General features: G+C 42.0%; 1 protein-coding gene across 1 annotated transcript; it reads right to left on the bottom strand.

The window, feature by feature from the left end:
• Positions 1-206: 206 nt before the first annotated feature.
• Positions 207-21,129, bottom strand: ap1m1 (adaptor related protein complex 1 subunit mu 1). The gene is made up of 12 exons (XM_062960018.1): positions 20,974-21,129; positions 18,373-18,529; positions 15,899-15,966; positions 12,921-13,051; positions 11,256-11,403; positions 10,015-10,141; positions 9,762-9,904; positions 9,279-9,350; positions 4,184-4,342; positions 3,382-3,507; positions 1,803-1,878; positions 207-647 (listed from the first exon to the last, which is right to left on the bottom strand). The coding sequence occupies exons 1-12, from the start codon at positions 21,013-21,015 to the stop codon at positions 625-627; spliced, it is 1,272 nt and encodes a 423-aa protein (XP_062816088.1). The 5' UTR covers positions 21,016-21,129; the 3' UTR covers positions 207-624.
• Position 21,130: the final 1 nt, after the last annotated feature.

Raw genomic sequence — 21,130 nt, 5'->3', positions numbered from 1 at the left:
TTTTATTGTTTTGTTTTTATTGTTCTGTTCGGGCTTGGCCCCATGTAAGCCGCCCCGAGTCCCTTCGGGGAGATGGGGCGGGGTATAAGAATAAAATTATTATTATTATTATTATTATTATTATTATTATTATTATACTGGATAATTATAATTACTGTGATTAGAATATACCGAAGGTTGTCACGCAGAGGAAAGAGGAGCCAAGGTCCAGATAACGAGAAATGACCTTTATTCGGAAGAGACACCGACACAACGAGCTACAAGGGTTACGGTTGACAGTGGGGTCATTTGCGAAACTGGACCCCGACCCCACAGACTTAAAACGGGGCCGAAGCCACGGGGTGGTTGGCCCAGACCCGCCTTCGAAGAAACCAGCACTAAGGCGGGCGTTTGCAAAACGTGTCGGGGAGGGTGGGCGGGGCACACGAAACAAAACACAACGCAGACCTGGGGTGAAATGAACACGGATCCCGCCCCCCAATCCCACCCTCCCTCCCTCGAGTGGAGGAGGAGCTAATACTCAGGCTAATACTCAGGGCAAGGCTCCTTTCCCGGCAAGAGCCAGCTGATCCTAAGACAGACAACGCCGGACAGCGCCATAACCGGACTCCTTCGGGCGAGAGGCTACTGCGTCCGCAGCTGGTAATCTGGGTGGAAAAAGAGAGAGGAGGTGTCAATATCATGACAGTATCATGGCTAGAAACCAGAGAGGTCATGAGTTCGAAGCCCAGGTCGGGTTAAGCCCCCGAATATAAAATAGCCTGGCTTGCTGTTGACCTATGCAGCCCAGAAAGACAGTTGCATCTATCAAGTAGGGAAATTTAGGTACGCTTTATGCGGGAGGCTAATTTAACTCATTTACAACACCATAAAAAACTGCCAGCAAAACACGAGGAAAGGAATGAGGAAGTACAGCCAATAGTGGACGGTGAAGCAACAGCTCCCCCTGTGGCCGGAATCATGATAATAATAATAATAATAATAATAATAATAATAATAATAATAATAATAATAATAATAGAGTTGGAAGACATCCCAAGGGCCATTCAGTCCAAATTATTATTATTATTATTGATAATAATACTAATAATAATAGAGTTGGAAGACATCCCAAGGGTCATTCAGTCCAAATTATTATTAATAATAATAATAATAATAATAATAGAGTTGGAAGACATCCCAAGGGCCATTCAGTCCAAATTATTATTATTATTAATAATAATAATAATAATAATAGAGTTGGAAGACATCCAAAGGGCCATTCAGTCCAAATTATTATCATTAATAATAATAATAATTGGAAGACATCCCAAGGGCCATTCAATCCAAATTATTATTATTATTATTAATAATAATAATAATAATAATAATAATAGAGTTGGAAGACATCCCAAGGGCCATTCAGTCCAAATTATTATTATTATTATTATTATTATTAATAATAATAATAATAATAATAATAATCATAGAGTTGGAAGACATCCCAAGGGCCATTCAGTCCAAATTATTATCATTAATAATAATAATAATAATAATAATAATAATAATAATAGAGTTGGAAGACATCCCAAGGGCCATTCAGTATAAATTATAATAATAATAACAACAACAACAACCTGACCAATAATAACAACAACAATAACAAATTTGTTATATGTATCTCTATAGCGTGTCATCTCACTGCTGTACCCGGCCTCAAGCCACAAGGAGAAGCAGATAATAGCATTCATTATTGTTGTTATTATTATTATTAATTTATTAACATTAATTAATCAATTATGATTACTGGGTTGTCAACGCACCTCCGTTCTGTGTGATGTATCGCACCCATGGCAAGGCCTGGTACCCACTCTTCTCGATGATCTTCAAGTAGCGGACCTAAGGAGAGGAGGAGGTTTTGAAGCGCCGTTACCTTCCCGCCGGAGCAGTACCTATTGATCTACTCACATTTGCACGTTTTTGAACTGCTTGATTGGCAGGAGCTGGGGCTAACAGCAGGAGCTCACCCCGTTCCCCGGATTTGAACCGCCAACCTTCTGGTCCGAAAGATCAGCTACTTGCAGTACCTATTGATCTACTCACTTTTGCATGTTTTCAAACTGCTGGGTTGGCAGGAGCTGGGGCTAACAGTGGGAGCTCACCCTACTCCCCGGATGTGAACCACCAACCTTCCGGTCCGCAAGATCAGCTACTTGCAGTACCTATTGATCTACTCACTTTTTCATGTTTTCGAACTGCTTGGTTGGCAGGAGCTGGGGCTAACAGCGGGACCTCACCCCAGTCCCTGGATTTGAACCGCCAACCTTCTGGTCCGAAAGATCAGCTACCTGCAGTACCTATTGATCTACTCACTTTTGCATGTTTTCAAACTGCTGGGTTGGCAGGAGCTGGGGCTAACAGTGGGAGCTCACCCTACTCCCCGGATTTGAACCACCAACCTTCCGGTCCGCAAGATCAGCTACTTGCAGTACCTATTGATCTACTCACTTTTGCATGTTTTCGAACTGCTTGGTTGGCAGGAGCTGGGGCTAACAGCGGGACCTCACCCCAGTCCCTGGAATTGAACTGCCGACCTTCTGGTCCGCAAGATCAGCTACTTGCAGTACCTATTGATCTACTCACTTTTACACATTTTCGAACTGCTTGGTTGGCAGGAGCTGGGGCTAACAGCAGGAGCTCACCCCGCTTCCCTGGATTCAAACCGCTGATCTTTCAGTCAGCAAGTTCAGCAGCTCGGTGATCACAAACACAACATAAAACACTTAGTCCTGCATTGATTCCAAGGTTACCTTAACTACCTAAATAAAATAAACAAATAAAAACGATCTCCATTTATCCAACCCAATTTCTGAGCTATTCCTTCTGTCACTGACTGTCAGCTCCTTCTTGTTAGTGATGTTAAGAACTCAGCTGAGGCCAAGTGAGTCCCCGAAGGCGATGGGATGCCGGAACAGGGCCGGGCTGTGGAGCAGCTGCAATAAATCACTCTGACCATGAGGTCATGAGTTTGAGGCCAGCCCGTGGCGGGGTGAGCAGCCGTCAATTAAAAATTAAAAATAGCCCCTGCTCGTTGCTGACCTGGCAACCCGAAAGATAGTTGCATCTCTCAAGTAGGAAATAAGGTACCACTTATAAAAGTGGGGAGGCAAGTTTAACTAATTTACAACGTTGGAACGAGGAAGTGCCATCAGAGTGGACGAGGAAGCAGCTGCTCCCCCCGGTGGCCGAATCGAACATCCCCTCAGAGAAGGTTAAATGGCCTCTGTGCCTGTCTCTGTCTTGGTTCTATGTGTAGATGGGCATTGAATGTTTGCCCTTCGGGGTGAGAAAGAAGGGCGGAATATTAATGCTGCAAATAAATAAATAAATAAATAAATTTGCCTGGATCCCCGAAGTGGTGAAATAGGGGATTTCGAACTTGACGCTGATGGGGGGCTTGCCCTCCTTGTCCTCGGCCTCCACGCTCGGGAGCCCAAAGTGGGCCCGCATCAGGTACTCCTTCCCGCCCTGCCGAGGAGAGAGAGAGAGAGAGAGACGTGGTTTCACAACCAGCAAGGACCACAAAGGGACCCATCACCCCCCCCCCCCACATTTCCAGATAAGGAACAGATAGGCTGTGATGGTAATTCACAGGGTGACTGCAGGTTAAAGCAGGAGAGAGAAAGAAGTGGCGTTTTAAAGTTTGAAACACCTCCATATAGCATTGCGACGGTTAATCTAAGTGCCTCAAACAAGAAGAAAAGTTATTGTAACCATTAAGCTTGTGCCTCAATAAATGTGTTATTATTCCACTGCTCATCTCCATTTCGAAGCCCAAGAGCCGGCGTTGTCCGTAGACTCCTCCAAGGTCATGTGGCCACTGGCATGACTGCATGGAGCACCGTTACCTTCCTGCTGGAGCAGTACCTATTGATCTACTCTCATTGGCATGTTTTCGAACTGCTAGATTGGCAGGAGCTGGAGCTAACAGTGGGCGCTCACTCCGCTCCCGGTCTCCAGCTCAGTGCTTTAATGCACTTCACCACCGGGGCTCCTTATAAATAAACATAAACAATCTATCCCTATGCCTTGTCGAAGGCTGTCATGGCCGGAATGGCTGGGTTGCGGTGAGTCTTTGGGGCAGCATTCTCTCCTGACGTTTCCCCCCCAAACCAGCCCCTCCCGCCCTGCTCTGTCTCCTCACCGGGAAGGACTTGACGGACCAGACGATGGCGCTGTTCTCGGGCACCCACTTGACGCTCCCCACCGTGGTCTTGAACTTGGGGGAGTCGGCGTCGTTGGGGACCGGGATGTGGATCTCCACGTTGTTGGCGGTCGAGCGGCGCTTGAACTGGCTCTTGGCCTGGAATCACAGGCACAACCGGTACCGTACATACTCGAGTGTAAGCCGACCCGAATATAAGCCGAGGCACCCAATTTTACCACAAAAAACTGGGATAACTTATTGACTCAAATATATACATATATTCATATCTATCTAGACATGTCTATATATATTTGTGTGTTCATTTCCCCCCTGTAATATTTGCAAGCCCTATATATAGGTAGGTAAGAATATATTCATATCTATCCAGACATCTCTCTTTATATAGATAATCGCTGTGCCCGGCCACGTGTTGCTGTGGTGAAGTCTGGTGGTATGGGAAATAGTCAAGCTAATCCAGTTCAAAGCAGATAAAATAAGATTAAAAATGGGTAATATAGCTGTGTGGAAGGGCCTTGAGTCTACACTGCCATATAATCCAGTTAAAATCAGATAATCTGTATTTTATAGGCAGTGTGGAAGAGGCCTAAGTGAGGCCTAACTCTGCCTGTCCCCTGGGCTGAGTGGGTTGCTAGGAGACCAAGTGGGCGGAGCATAGCCTTCTAACTGGCAGCAATTGGATAAAGACAATTATTCCTCTCCCTCTAATTAGGACTTTATTTTCCTTTTCTTTTTGTTGTATCAACCTAGAGGCATGGATGAGGGGTTTATTATTTATATTTATTTATTACAATATTTATATCCCGCCTTTCTTACCTAACAGGGGACTCAGGGTGGCTTACAATAAAACACATATATAAAAACTGTACAATACACTATAAATCAGTTTAAAAAATTAACTTACATAAAACATTCATAAAATGCATTTATAAAATACAGATAGGCGTGCTCAAGTTTAAAAGACTGGGTCTGTCAATTGAGTTCCAGTATACATAACAGTAATTAATGCTGCTGATTCTTATTCGAAAGCCTGGCCCCACAACCAAGTTTTAACCTTCCTACGGAAGGATAGGAGGGAGGGAGCCTGTCTGACTTCACTGGGGAGGGCGTTCCATAGGCGGGGAGCCACCACTGAAAAGGCCCCGTCTCTCGTCCCCGCCAGACGCACCCGTGAGGCTGACGGGACCGTGAGCGGGGCCTCACTTGACGATCTTAAGCAGGGGTCCCCAAACTAAGGCCCGGGGGCCGGATGCGGCCCTCCAAGGTCATTTACCTGGCCCCCGCCCTCAGTTTTATAATATAATATTTTATATCAGTTTTAATAATATAATATATTGTATATACATATAATATTGATAATAATCTTTTGTTATACAATATAATACTAATAGTAATACCATATAATAATATTAATTATATGTTATATATTACATATTATATAATAGTATATTGGTATAGTTCAATATAGGAATGTATAATGCTAATATTGTGTTATGCTAATAATATAATATATTGTATGTACATACAGCTGTTCTGAGTCTCCTTCGGGGTGAGAAGGGTGGGATATAAATGTAGTAAATAAATGCAGTAAATAAATAATTAATTTTAGGCTCGGCCAAAGTCTGAAATGACTTGAAGGCACACAACAACAACAACAACAACAACAACAACAATCCTAATTAACTTGACTATCTCATTGGCCAGTAGCAGGCCCACACTTTCCATTGAAATCCTAATAGGTTTATGTTGGTTAAAACTGTTTTCATTTTTAAATATTGTATTGTTCTTTCGTTGTTGTTGTTGTTGCTGCACTACAAATAAGACATGTGCAGTGTGCATAGGAATTTGTTTTTGTTTTTTTTTTCAAATGATAATTCGGCCCCTCAACAGTCTGAAGGATTGTCGACTGGCCCTCTGCTTAAAAAGTTTGGGGACCCCTGATCTTAAGCTTCGAGGTGGGTCATAGCAGGAGACACGTTCGGACATGTAAGCTGGGCCGGAACCGTTTAGAGCAGGGGTCCCCAAACTTTTAAAACTGGGGGCCAGTTCACGATCCCTCAGACCATTGGAGGGCCGGACTATAGTTGCCCAGGTGGCCACTGAGCAATAATAATAATAATAATAATAATATATTTAGCCCAACTCCTTTCTGCCTTTGTGGACCAAAAGCACAAGCAAAGCACCCCTGACAGATGGCCTCCCAGCCTCAATGTTAATAAAAATTATTATTATTATTATTATTGACACAACGACATTGTCTGACACAGCAAACAAGATAGATATGCTGGATTTCGTATCACAAAATCACAAGTTGAACACTTCCCAAGTGCCTAGGACTGTGTGATGATGATGATGATGATGATTATTATTACTATTATTACAGTAGAGTCTCACTTATCCAACATAAATGGGCCGGCAGAACGTTAGATAAGCGAATATGTTGGATAATAAGGAGAGATTAAGTAGAAGCCTGTTAAACACCAAATTAGGTTATGATTTTACAAATTAAGCACCAAAACATCACGTTATACAACAAATTTGACAGAAAAAGTAGTTCAATATGTAGTAATGCTACGTAGTAATTATTGTATTTACGAATTTAGCACCAAAATATCACGAAGTATGGAAAACATTGACTACAAAAATGCGTTGGATAATCCAGAACGTTGGATAAGCGAGTGTTGGATAAGTGAGACTCTACTGTATTATATTTTGTATTTGTGGAGCATCAGAGGTGGAGGATATTGTACATGTACTGTTCAGCTGTGAATTGTATAAGAAAGAGAGAGACCAATGACTCGGGCCATACGTTATTCACAAAACACACTGGGACCCACATATTAAAACTTCATTTTTGTTGGCTGGCCAGAATCCTAAAATAACACACAAAACAGCCCTTTTCCTATTCAAAGCAACACAGCTGAGAATTGTTTTGATACGGCCAATGGGCTAATCAATAAAACGTGAATAATAATAATAATAATAATAATAATAATAATAATAGAGAGTTGGAAGAGACCCCTTGGGCCATTTAGCCCAACCCCCTTCAGCCTTTGTGCCATGGGGGCCGGATAAATGCTTCAATGGGCCGCATGTGGCCCCCGGGCCGTAGTTTGAGGACCCCTGGTTTAGAGCTTTATAGGCTAAAGCCAGCACCTTGAATTGTGCTCGGTAGCTAATCGGCAGCCAGTGGAGCTGGCGTTAACAGAGGAGTAGTGCGCTCCCTGAACGCCGCTCCAGTTATTAACCTGGCAGCCTCCCTCCCTCCCTCCCATTGGACTAACTGAAGCTTCCGAACAGTCTTCAAAGGCAGCCCCACGTAGAGTGCGTGGCAGTAGTCTAAACGGGATGTAATAAGGGCGTGGACCACTGTGGCCAAGTCTGGCTTCCCAAGCTACGGGCGCAGCTGGCGCACAAGTTTTAACTGTGCGAAGGCTCCCCCGGCCACCGCTGAGACCTGGGGCTCCAGGCTCAACTTTGAGTCCAGGAGAAGAACCCCCAGACTTCAGGGGGAGTGTGACCCCATCCAGCACAGGCTGGAACCCAGTGCCCTGTTCGGCCAAGTTGTGCTGCCAAGTTTAGTGTTTCTGGGATGTGTAGTTTTGTTCTTCTGTGCTAGGCCAAAATTTCATTACCCTTTTATATACAGTAGAGTCTCACTTATCCAACACTCGCTTATCCAACGTTCTGGATTATCCAACGCATTTTTGTAGTCAATGTTTTCAATATATCGTGATATTTTGGTGCTGAATTTGTAAATACAGTAATTACCACATAGCATTACTGCATATTGAACTACTTTTTCTGCCAAATTTGTTGTCTAACATGATGTTTAGGTGCTTAATTTATAAAATCATAACCTAATTTGATGTTTAATAGGCTTTTCCTTAATGCCTCCTTATTATCCAACATATTCGCTTATCCAACATTCTGCCAGCCCATTTATGTTGGATAAGTGAGACTCTACTGTATATAGATATGATGTGTGTGTATATGGTGTATATATATATATATATATATATATATATATATATATAGGTACTAGCTGTGCCCGGCCACACGTTGCTGTGGCGAAGTCTGGTGGTCTGGGAAATAAAGTATTGAGGAATTGGTGGTAGTTAAGGTAAAGGGTAAACGTTTTCCCCTGACAGAGCTTAGCCTTTTAACTGGCAGCAACTGGATAAAAACAATTCTTCCTCTCCCTCTAGTTAGGACTTTATTTTTCTTTTCTTTTTGTTGTATGAACCTAGAGGCATGGATGAGGGGTTGTGCTGCCTAGTTTAGTGTTTCTGGGATGTGTAGTTTTGTTCTTTTGTCCTAGGCCGGAATTTCATTACCTCTCTCTCTCTCTCTCTCTCTCTCTCTCTCTCTCTCTCTCTCTATATATATATATATATATATATATATATATATATATATATATATATATAATTACCCCTACCCTACTTTCTTTCAGGAAGAGCCTGAAAACTTGGCTCTTCCAGAAGGCCTTCGTTGACTGATCCTTGTGGGATCATGTTATTTACCTATTAAGCAGTAGACCCTCTGGATTGTTTTTAGGATTCATTCAGCACTTTAAGTATTACACCTGCTGTATAATTATCCCTCCCTGATAACTTGATATTGCTTTGCACCTTGGCCTGGATCTTTTGACCCAAATCGGGATTTTAATATTATTGTGTATATTGACTTTTATGACTGTTTTTAATCATGTTGAAGTTTTACTGCTCGGTTTAATGTTTTATCTGACTTGTGCTGTCGTGTCTGGGCATGGCCTCATGTAAGCCGCCCCGAGTCCCTCCAGGGAGATGGGGCGGGATATAAGAATAAAATTATTATTATTATTATTATTATTATTATTATAGATTGTATGTACATATAACTTGTAAGCTGCCCTGAGTCCCTTTTGAGGTGAGAAGGGCGGGATAGAAATGTCGCTAATAAATGAATAAATATTCTAGCATGTTTGACAATTTAGACCAATCTGCCTTTCTGAAGCCGAATCTTCGTTTAAATCAAACTTCCCCAACTCTTAACCTAAAGAATTATGCCGGGACCCCGGGGTCTCACCCACCTTGATCATGTACTCAATGCGGCTGTGGGAATGCTTCTCGATGACCGACTCGATCCAGATCAGAGGCTTCACCTGCGGCATTTGGACGGACAGATAGAGAGAGAGAGAGATCATCTATTTATCCATTAGTCCACTGGCCATATCGACAATAAGAGACAAAAACAAACAATGCACAGGCAAATAGATACTATTCACTAAGGGGTGGACTGGATTATTTTATTTTATTATATTATAATATTTATAATATTATTATTATTTTACGACTAAAAGGCAGACTGCGTTGGATAATCCAGAACATTGGATAAGCGAATGTTGGATAAGTGAGATTCTACTGTAATATTCTACAGCAACACGTGGCCGGGCACAGCTAGTTTATATATATAGACATTTGTGGAGTCTGTGTGTCCCAATGAAAACGGATTGAAGAACATTTTTTTCAGGTCCAAAAGAAATATCCGCGACCGAGGACGCAGGGCAACGTACGTGGGTGTTAAGGCGGTAGGACATGAGCTCAAACTCCCCGTCGGGCGGGATGAACGAGATGGTCCGGTCGTTCTCGAAGCGGGAGAGGCGGACACACTGGTGGAACTTGACGTCCTCCAGCTCCACGGACTTGCTCTTGCCGCCTGTCGGGAGCGGAGCGGAAACGGTCGGGAGGCGGCAGAGGGCCCCCCCCCACTACCCCCTCCCCAACGCCCCGGAGACCCCAGTTCCCTTCCCTCTCGTCCAGACTCACGGCCGGTGTTGTCGAAGAGGACTTTGTCGTTCAAGCCGAGGCGCAGCTCCGGCATTCCCGACAGGAAGACCCGCATCTTGATGGAGCCCACGATCTCGCTGCGCAAAACGTTCCCGTTGGCGCTCACCTGGTTGGAGGAGGGGAGTGTTATATCCCAGCTACTGAGACACTTACAGCCTCTTGTCCCAATACTCTCCTCCGTTAGGCCACTTAGCGACTGCTGAGCAGCACCAACAAACGAGACTTCTTCGCTGTTTTATCTCCCGATCCCAGCGGTTAAATATCTTTATTTACACAGGTATTTTACAAAGGAAACCGGACATCTCCGGTCGGCTGACAAAGAACATACCCTCTGGTATGCGAGAGCCCCCTATATAAATGGGCCAAAGAGAAGGTTCTGGTATTCTGTACATTAAAACTACCAGCGTGTGTCTTGATCTCCAATCTTTGACATCCATGAAACAATCTCTGAAATCCATAAAACCTCCATTACCCTCTGGTATGCGAGAGCCCCTATATAAATGGGCCAAAGAGAAGGTTCTGGTATTCTGTACATTAAAACCTGTTGGAATCTACCAGCGGGCGTCTTGGTGCTTTTTCTGGTGGAAGACTGACCCACAGCACAACTGGGAGAAGAGAACCTAACAATCCATAAAACCTCAATTACTCTCTGGTATGCGAGAGCCCCTATATAAATGGGCCACAGAGAAGGTTCTGGTATTCTTTACATTCAAACTACCAGCGTGTGTCTTGATCTCCAATCTTTGACATCTCCGGTCGGCTGACAAAGAACAGATGCCAGCCATAAAACCTCAATTACCCTCTGGTATGCGAGAGCCCCTATATAAATGGGCCACAGAGAAGGTTCTGGTATTCTTTACACTCAAACTACCAGCGTGTGTCTTGATCTCCAATCTTTGACATCTCTGGTTGGCTGACAAAGAACAGATGCCAGCCATAAAACCTCAATTACCCTCTGGTATGCGAGAGCCCCTATATAAATGGGCCAAAGAGAAGGTTCTGGTATTCTGTACATTAAAACTACCAGTGTGTGTCTTGGTGCTTTTTCTGGTGGAAGACTGACCCACAGCACAACCGGGAGAAGAGAACCCGACACTTGCTCGCCTACCGGTGGCAAGAAAGGGGCCTTGGCGTGGGGCTCGCCATGGCCGAGAGAGCAAGCCTTTCCAAAACACTTGCACTCGTGTTTCGATCACAGAGCAAAAGGTGAACGTACGTACCAAGAGGTTGACCGACTCGATGACGTCCAGGAAGACCTCGTTCTTCCGGTACTTGATCCCTTCGGACCGCCAGGAGACCGCGTTGGTGACCGTGGCGGGAGGGCGGGGAGCCCCCGTTTCCAGCTTGTGGCCTTCTTGCGTGATGTACCTTCCCAAGGACAAGGCCACGGATTGGCAAAGGGCAGGACAGGCCTCGGCAAGAGGCCACCCCTGTTTTCCAAAACTCCTGTTTTCCTGGCTGCCCAATGAATACTGCACTGGCCAACAACAATCTTATATATACATATATATATATATATATATATATATATATATATAAAAGGACACCGGGCAAAACAACAAAACTAAAGGCCCCCAATCTAGAAAACAACACAACCCCTCATCCACATCTCTACGTTCTTACAAACAAACCACACATCCCTAACCTCCATGGGGCCAAAAAAAAGCCCAAAAACCGGAATGCACCCCTTTGTGACCCACCTTGATTGACACTAAACAGCCTTGCAGCTTCAAAGCCAGGCTGCCTCCTAGGCCACAGCAAAGCAACAACAACAACAACAAAAAAACACCACTTCAGTGTGAATTTTAAACCATTGTGTAGAAGGTGCCTCATATAATCCTGTTCCAGGCAAATCGTACAACATTATCAATATAATGTGTAATAATGACTGTGCTCTAATAACAATACACAACAATATAATCTCTAAAATCAGGACACTAAATAAACAACAACACTCAGAACACCGGGGAATTCTTTGTTAATTTTTTGTTACTCCCCCCATCATCTATCCTCCAGACTGTTTGCTATTTTATGTCTCTGCTCCCCGTGGTTTTATTCTTATCTTTTTCTCACCCCAGGTTTTAACTGAGTGTTCATGCGGCCCGCCCTGTTATATTGCTTTTTTGATTTTGTGTTGTACTGTACATGATTATTTTTGTATTGTTGTAATTGTATTATGATATGTTGTTTTTATATTTTGCTATATTGTATTGTTCTGGGCATGGCCCCATGTAAGCCGCCCCGAGTCCCCGTTGGGGAGATGGTGGCGGGATATAAATAAAGTATTATTATTATTATTATTATTATTATTATTCCACACAGGAAACAACCAGGCCCAGCTAACACCTCCCAACAAAGGATTCCCTTCCAGGCTTGGAAGCTACAAGACCGTTCAATGCTAAACAACTTAAATAATCACACCCAGCTAACACGTCCCATTAAAGGATTCTTCCAAGTACTAACCAGGCAGACCTTGAAGCTGCAGGCCTATTCAATGCTAATCAAGGAGATCCATGGCAAGACCTGCCTCAACCACACAACAGTTCTTTCGACCACACGGCACGTTATTCCACACATATCTCAACCCCTTTGTGGCCCACCTTCATTAACACTGAACAGCCTTGCAGCTTCAAAGCCAGACTTTGGAAACCATGAGGCTACTCCATCTCATTCAACCTGGCCTCGCAAGCATACCCTATGTAGAAAACGGCCAGGCTTTGAAGCAGCGAGGCTATTCACTGCAATTCCAATTGGCCACAGCAATGCGTGGCAGGGCACAGCTAGTATTCGTCCAATTCCCAGAAGCAGAGGCCAGAAGAGCCCTTGGTTGAGGCCCGGTGCCCCCAATATCTCTAGCCTCCCATTTGCCTCCCCACAACACTCACTCTTGCAAGATCTTGCTGTCGGTGGTCTGGGGATAGCCGAAATCCATCAGCTCGTCGAGGAGTTCGTAAATGATCACAAAGTTGTCCCGGATGCTTTCCTCTTCCAGCTCTTTGAAATATTCAGAAAACACCTGGAGTGAGGAAGGGGAGAAAGCTTGCCCATGCCTGGTAGAGATACTGCACATTAAATATAATCTATACCAGTGATGGCCAACCTATGACACGCGTGTCAGCACCGACACGCCTAGCCATTTTTGCTGACACGCTGCCGCATGCAGATGGATTGGATGACTAATGTCTTTTGTGGCCAAATTTGGTGTGATTTGTTCCAGTGGTTTTGTTGTTTACTCCATGAGAATTATGCACATTACATTTATATAGAATCATTCTATTATTATTCTATTATTGAAGTATATTATAATATTATTAATATATTATTATTATTATTATTATTATTATTTATTCATGACTACATTGAAACTAGAATAGAGAGAAATCATCGTGGAAACTGCAAGAGGTACCACAGATAGGGAGGCTTTGCAAAAGTAAACACACTGATAAGGGAGGAGAAGAGAGAAATAGATCACATATTGCAAGCAACAGCCTGCAGAGAGGCTTTGCAAAAGAAAACACACTGATAAGGGAGGAGAAGAGAGAAATAGATCAGATATTGCAAGCAACAGCCTGCAGGTTTTGCAAAAGAAAACACACTGATAAGGGAGGAGAAGAGAGAAATAGATCACATATTGCAAGCAATAGCCTGCAGGGAGGCTTTGCAAAAGAAAACACACTGATAAGGGAGGAGAAGAGAGAAATAGATCACATATTGCAAGCAATAGCCTGCAAGGAGGCTTTGCAAAAGTAAACACACTGATAAGGGAGGAGAAGAGAGAAATAGATCACATATTGCAAGCAATAGCCTGCAAGGAGGCTTTGCAAAAGTAAACACACTGATAAGGGAGGAGAAGAGAGAAATAGATCACATATTGCAAGCAATAGCCTGCAAGGAGGCTTTGCAAAAGTAAACACACTGATAAGGGAGGAGAAGAGAGAAATAGATCACATATTGCAAGCAACAGCCTGCAGAGAGGCTTTGCAAAAGTAAACACACTGATAAGGGAGGAGAAGAGAGAAATAGATCACATATTGCAAGCAATAGCCTGCAAGGAGGCTTTGCAAAAGTAAACACACTGATAAGGGAGGAGAAGAGAGAAATAGATCACATATTGCAAGCAATAGCCTGCAAGGAGGCTTTGCAAAAGTAAACACACTGATAAGGGAGGAGAAGAGAGAAATAGATCACATATTGCAAGCAACAGCCTGCAGAGAGGCTTTGCAAAAGAAAACACACTGATAAGGGAGGAGAAGAGAGAAATAGATCAGATATTGCAAGCAACAGCCTGCAGGTTTTGCAAAAGAAAACACACTGATAAGGGAGGAGAAGAGAGAAATAGATCACATATTGCAAGCAATAGCCTGCAGGGAGGCTTTGCAAAAGAAAACACACTGATAAGGGAGGAGAAGAGAGAAATAGATCACATATTGCAAGCAATAGCCTGCAAGGAGGCTTTGCAAAAGTAAACACACTGATAAGGGAGGAGAAGAGAGAAATAGATCACATATTGCAAGCAATAGCCTGCAAGGAGGCTTTGCAAAAGTAAACACACTGATAAGGGAGGAGAAGAGAGAAATAGATCACATATTGCAAGCAATAGCCTGCAAGGAGGCTTTGCAAAAGTAAACACACTGATAAGGGAGGAGAAGAGAGAAATAGATCACATATTGCAAGCAACAGCCTGCAAGGAGGCTTTGCAAAAGTAAACACACTGATAAGGGAGGAGAAGAGAGAAATAGATCACATATTGCAAGCAATAGCCTGCAGGGAGGCTTTGCAAAAGTAAACACACTGATAAGGGAGGAGAAGAGAGAAATAGATCACATATTGCAAGCAATAGCCTGCAGGGAGGCTTTGCAAAAGTAAACACACTGATAAGGGAGGAGAAGAGAGAAATAGATCACATATTGCAAGCAATAGCCTGCAAGGAGGCTTTGCAAAAGTAAACACACTGATAAGGGAGGAGAAGAGAGAAATAGATCACATATTGCAAGCAACAGCCTGCAGGTTTTGCAAAAGAAAACACACTGATAAGGGAGGAGAAGAGAGAAATAGATCAGATATTGCAAGCAATAGCCTGCGGAGAGGTTTTGCAAAAGTAAACACACTGATAAGGGAGGAGAAGAGAGAAATAGATCACATATTGCAAGCAACAGCCTGCATGGAGGCTTTGCAAAAGTAAACACACTGATAAGGGAGGAGAAGAGAGAAATAGATCACATATTGCAAGCAATAGCCTGCAGGGAGGCTTTGCAAAAGTAAACACACTGATAAGGGAGGAGAAGAGAGAAATAGATCACATATTGCAAGCAACAGCCTGCAGGTTTTGCAAAAGAAAACACACTGATAAGGGAGGAGAAGAGAGAAATAGATCAGATATTGCAAGCAATAGCCTGCGGAGAGGCTTTGCAAAAGAAAACACCGATAAGGGAGGAGAAGAGGGAAATAGATCACATATTGCAAGCAACAGCCTGCAGGTTTTGCAAAAGAAAACACACTGATAAGGGAGGAGAAGAGAGAAATAGATCACATATTGCAAAAGAAAAGACACCAATAAGGGAGGAGAAGAGATATGAGATAGATCACATATTGCAAGCAATAGACTGCAGGCTCCATTGCCAGCCTTGACCTCGACCCAATTATAAGCCAGGGGAGGCTTTTTCAGCTCATAAATAAGGGCTGAAAAACTCGGCTTATCTTCGAGTATATACGGTATATAGATTTCTTGAAACTCCACGAGAAACGTGTCGCTTCAAAAGTTTGCAAAGCTCTGCCATAGAGGAAGGCAGGAGGGTCCCAAAAGGAAGCTTCCCCCAGAGCTTACCTGTCCAGGTCAGGTCACCTGATAGCCGGCCGCACTCACCTGAACCACTTTGTATAGGAAGGAGAAGACCAGCGAGACGCAGGCATTCTTTTTCGAGGTGGCCACCACTGGGGATAAAGGTTCAGGAGCAAAGACCATTCAAGAATTCCATCAGGACAATAATAATAATAATAATAATAATAATAATAATAATAATAATAATAATTTTATTTTTATACCCCGCCCCATCTCCCCGAAGGGACTCAGAGCGGCTTACATGGGGCCAAGCCCAGTCCACAACAATAAAACAAAGCAATAAAAACAAATAATATCAATAAAAACAAGTCATAAAACCACATTCAAGAACAAGCAGCTTACATGGGGCCAAGCCCAGTCCACAACAATAAAACAAAGCAATAAAAACAAATAATAACAATAGAAACAAGTCATAAAATCACATTCAAGAACAAGCGGCTTACATGGGGCCAAGCCCAGTCCACAACAATAAAACAAAGCAATAAAAACAAATAATAACAATAAAAACAAGTCATAAAATCACATTCAAGAACAAGCGGCTTACATGGGGCCAAGCCCAGTCCACAACAATAAAACAAAGCAATAAAAACAAACAATAACAATAAAAACAAGTCATAAAATCACATTCAAGAACAAAAGGTAAAATCTTGGATAAAATCTAGAAAATAATAATAATAATAATAATAATAATAATAATAATAATAATAATAATAATGGAACTGCTGGGATAAACATGCCCGAGAGTATTGCACCTGTTTCTCTTTGTATCAATATTTAATAATAATAAATATTAACACATACTCAGCACACAATCGCAGAAGCGTTAGCAAAGGCTTTCATGGCCGGAATCACCTTCTCCTCCTTATTATTATACTTATTTATACCCCACTTTTCTCTCCACAAGGAGACTCAAAGCAGCTCAATCATCATCATCATCATCATCATCATCATCATCACTATTATTATATTTTATATGCCACTTTTCTCTCCATAAGGAGATGCAAAGCTGTTCAAAGATGATAATAATAATAATAATAATAATAATAATAATAATAATAATAATAACACAACACACCAGATATCACAGTTGTGGAAAAGAACAAGGTTTGGATAATTGATGTCGCCATCCCAGGTGACAGTCGCATTGATGAAAAACAACAGGAAAAACTCAGTCGCTATCAGGACCTCAAGATTGAACTTCAAAGACTCTGGCAGAAACCAGTGCAGGTGGTCCCGGTGGTGATGGGCACATTGGGTGCCGTGCCAAAAGATCTCAGCCGGCATTTGGAAACAATAGACATTGACAAAATTACAATCTGCCAACTGCAAAAGGCCACCCTACTGGGATCTGCACGCATCATCCGAAAATACATCACACAGTCCTAGACACTTGGGAAGTGTTCGACTTGTGGTTTTGTGAAACGAAATCCAGCATGTCTATCTTGTGTGCTGTGTCATACAACATCGTTGTGTCAATAATAATAATAATAATAATAATAATTATTATTATTATTATTATGATGATGTTTGGGTTGCTGTGAGTTTTCCAGGCTGTATGGCCATGTTCCAGAAGCATTCTCTCTTGACGTTTCGCCCACATCTATGGCAGGCATCCATAGATGTGGGCGAAATGTCAGGAGAGAATGCTTCAGTAACATGGCCATACAGCCTGAAAAATTCACATTTATGGTTGTATGTGTATGAAATGTAATGTATTTTCTGCTGTTGTGCAAGAGTGTGTGTTTCAGCAATGAAACAGTTAACAGCAGGCCAGTTTTGACTGACAGCCTGTTGTGACTGCTATGACCTATGGGGCCTATGGAGGTCGGAACTTCCTTCGGATTGAGGAATGTGCTTCTTATCTCTCTGTGAGTTGAGCTGGTGCTTGCCGAGCGAAGAGGCTAAAGAGAAATGCCAGCTCAGAGCGATGGCTTTTGCTGTTCTTTGTAAATATGTATTATAAATATTGAAATAAATGTTTGGAATTCAGACTATACATGTCTTAGAGTCTAACATTGAAGGGGAATTGGTGAGGCAGACGTTTGCAACCAATTCATGACAAACCCTATGATTCCGGCCATGAAAGCCTTTGACAACACATTATGATGTTTATTTACACCCTACTTTTCTTTCCACAAGGAGACTCAAAGTGGCTCAATACTGTATATTATATTCCGTCCACATATTCAAAACTAAAAACCACAGCAGCCCCATAAGACTTGATCTTAAAAAAACTTATTCAAAAGCCGTCCCAAATAAAGAAGGTGTTCGCCGTAAGTAACACAATCCAAACATGTCAAGACCAATGCCAAAAAGCACATCTTGCTGCAAAATTCCACAAAACAAGGCCCAATTCCTAGGCCCCTTCTACACCGCCATACAATCCAGATTCCCAAAGCAGATCATCCATTGAACTGGACCATACGCACAAGCTGAAATGTGGCCCAGAGACCCAAGGCCAGACCTTCCAAGGAAAGCAAGGCGATGGCAAAGGATACAATACAGATTATTGTGCTTGATCCACATGAAGCGGACGCCTCCGTGCGCCAAGATGGGAGAGAGCGTCCCTTCCTCCTCCTTCTCCATCAGGATGGGCATGAAATGCTCCACTTCCGACATGTCCACATCGCCCCGGTAATTCCGACAGATGAGGACCTGGAAAGCAAGGCGACACATTGCAGAGGAGTCGCATAAACGCGCAAGGCTCCGCTGGAGGTTCCTCTTGGCACCCAAAAGGAGATTATTAGCATCATCAGATTATACTGTGATATTGACAATATAATATAATATAATATAATATATCATAATAATAAGACACCATTCCACCATGTCTCCTGTGTCAATATAACAATATAATAATATATAATATATAATACCAACATTATGCTATACTTACAATAGGATATATTGCATCTTCTATATATATAAAAGAGTAATGGCATCACGGCGACCCACAAAACAACAAAACTACAGGCCCCCCAACCTCGAAATTTGACAACACAACCCATCATCCACGCCTCTAAGTTGATACAACAAAAAGAAAAGGAAAATAAAGTCCAAATTAGAGAGAGAGGAATAATTGCTTTTATCCAATTGCTGCCAGTTAGAAGGCTAAGCTCCTCCAACTTGGTCTCCTAGCAACCCAATAAAAATTAATAAAAAACACTAAAAAATTAATACAATAAAATACTATAATAACAGAAAATAACTAAAAATAATACAAGAAAATAATAAAATATAATAAATAAAAATATAACTTACAATAAAATTAATAAAAAATTGCAAATAACGTCAAATAAAAATTACACAACAATTTTTAACCAATACTACCACCACTTTGCCACAGCAACGCGTGGCTGGGCACAGCTAGTATAATATAATATAACAATATCATAATAATAAGACACCATTCCACCATGTCTCCTGTGTCAATATCACAATATAATAATATATAATACTGACATTATGCTATACTTATAATAGGATATATTGCATATACATATAATATTGTTAATATTATAATGTAATGCAATATAATAATAATACACTATTATAATTGTATATTATGTATTACATGTAATATTATTAATAATATTGCAGTATAGTGGTCTAGTACAATATAGTAGTATACAATGCTTATATTGTGCTATACTAATAATATAACATATTGTATATACATATAATATTGATAATAATATAATATAATACAATATAAAAACAACAACAATAATAATACACTATTATACTTGGACATTATATATTACATGCAATATTACTAAAAATATTACAGTATAGTGGTCTAGTACAATATAGTACTATATAATGCTTATATTGCGCTATGCTAATAATATAATATATTATGTATATATATAATATTATAATGTAATGCAATATACAGTAGAGTCTCACTTATCCAACGTCCTGGATTATCCAATGCATTTTTGTAGTCAATGTTTTCAATATATCGTGATATTTTGGTGCTAAATTCGTAAATACAGTAATTACTACATAGCATTAATGTGTAATGAACTACTTTTTCTGTCAAATTTGTTGTATAACATGACGTTTTGGTGCTTAATTTGTAAAATCATAACCTATTTTGATGTTTAATAGGCTTTTTCTTAATCTCTCCTTATTATCCAAGATATTCGCTTATCCAAGCTTCTGCCGGCCCATTTATGTTGGATAAGTGAGACTCTACTGTACTACTAATAATAATACAATATAATAACATTAATTATATATTACTAGTAATATTACAGTGTAGTGGTATAGTTCAATATAGTAATATATAATGCCAATATTGTGCTATGTTAGTAATATAATATATTGTATGTACATATAACTTGTAAGCCGCTCTGAGTCCCCTTCGGGGTGAGAGAGGGCGGGGTATAAATGTAGTAAATAAATAAATTCCCCCAGGAAGGAAGCAGCCAGGCTTTGAAGCTGCAAGTATTCAATGCTAATCAAGGTGGCCAATGGCAACATTCACGCTCACCTCCAACAGACAAGAGTTCTTTCTCCCAACCTGGACAGCTTGAAGTCTGGCTGCTTCCTCCCTGGGGGAATGCTTTGTTGGGGGTTGTTAGCTGGCCCTGATTGTTTCCTGTCTGGAATTCCCTTTTTTTTTTAGTACTATTCTTTATTTACTGTCCTAATTTTAAGAGTCGTTTTTTTTTTTAAATCTGAGTTTTCTTTTTAAAACTCAGGGCCAGCTAACACCTCCATACAAGTTCTTTCTTTCTTCCCACCCTGGACATCATTCCACACCCAGGCAGGAAGCAGCCAGGCTTTGAAGCTGCAAGGCCATTCAATGCCAATCAAGGTGGCCAATGGCAACATTCCCACTTGCCTCATGCAGACAGGAGTTCTTTTTCTTTCTCACACCCTGGACAATATTCCACAGGGACATACACAAGCCCCACTGGCCTCGTTTCCCAAACCTCTCGGGATGCCTGCCACAGATGAGGGCGAAACGTCAGGAGGGAATGCTGCTTCCGGAGCATGGCCAGGCAGCCCGAAAGACTCACAGCAAACCAGGGTTTATTCATAATGACAATGGCGAGAACGAGAACGCCCGTGAGGGGACGAGGCCTCACCTTTCCCTTCAGGTCCAGCACGTAGACGGCGCTGGCGGACATCTTGGCTCCACGGCAGGCGCCGGAGCTCGCTTCCGCTTCCGGCCGGGCCCGCAAGAGGCGCGCTAGAGTGGACCGAGACGCATGACGTCACCGAGCGCACGGACCAATTCTACAG

The sequence above is a fragment of the Anolis carolinensis genome, unplaced genomic scaffold, assembly GCF_035594765.1.
Source record: "Anolis carolinensis isolate JA03-04 unplaced genomic scaffold, rAnoCar3.1.pri scaffold_7, whole genome shotgun sequence".
NCBI classification, from domain to species: domain Eukaryota; kingdom Metazoa; phylum Chordata; class Lepidosauria; order Squamata; family Dactyloidae; genus Anolis; species Anolis carolinensis.
Note: the sequence above shows the minus strand (reverse complement) of the source record. Positions and strands in the feature narration are given on the sequence as shown.

Bases quoted from the DNA above. Each gene is read 5' to 3' on its own strand.
- ap1m1 (XM_062960018.1), bottom strand. From the start codon at position 21,015: ATGTCCGCCAGCGCCGTCTACGTGCTGGACCTGAAGGGAAAG. The intron at 11,404-12,920 runs GTGAGTGTTGTG...GTCCTTGGGAAG, and splicing joins GACAGCAAGATCTTGCAAGA to GTACATCACGCAAGAAGGCC. The intron at 10,142-11,255 runs GTACGTACGTTC...TCCTCCAACCAG, and splicing joins TCGAGTCGGTCAACCTCTTG to GTGAGCGCCAACGGGAACGT.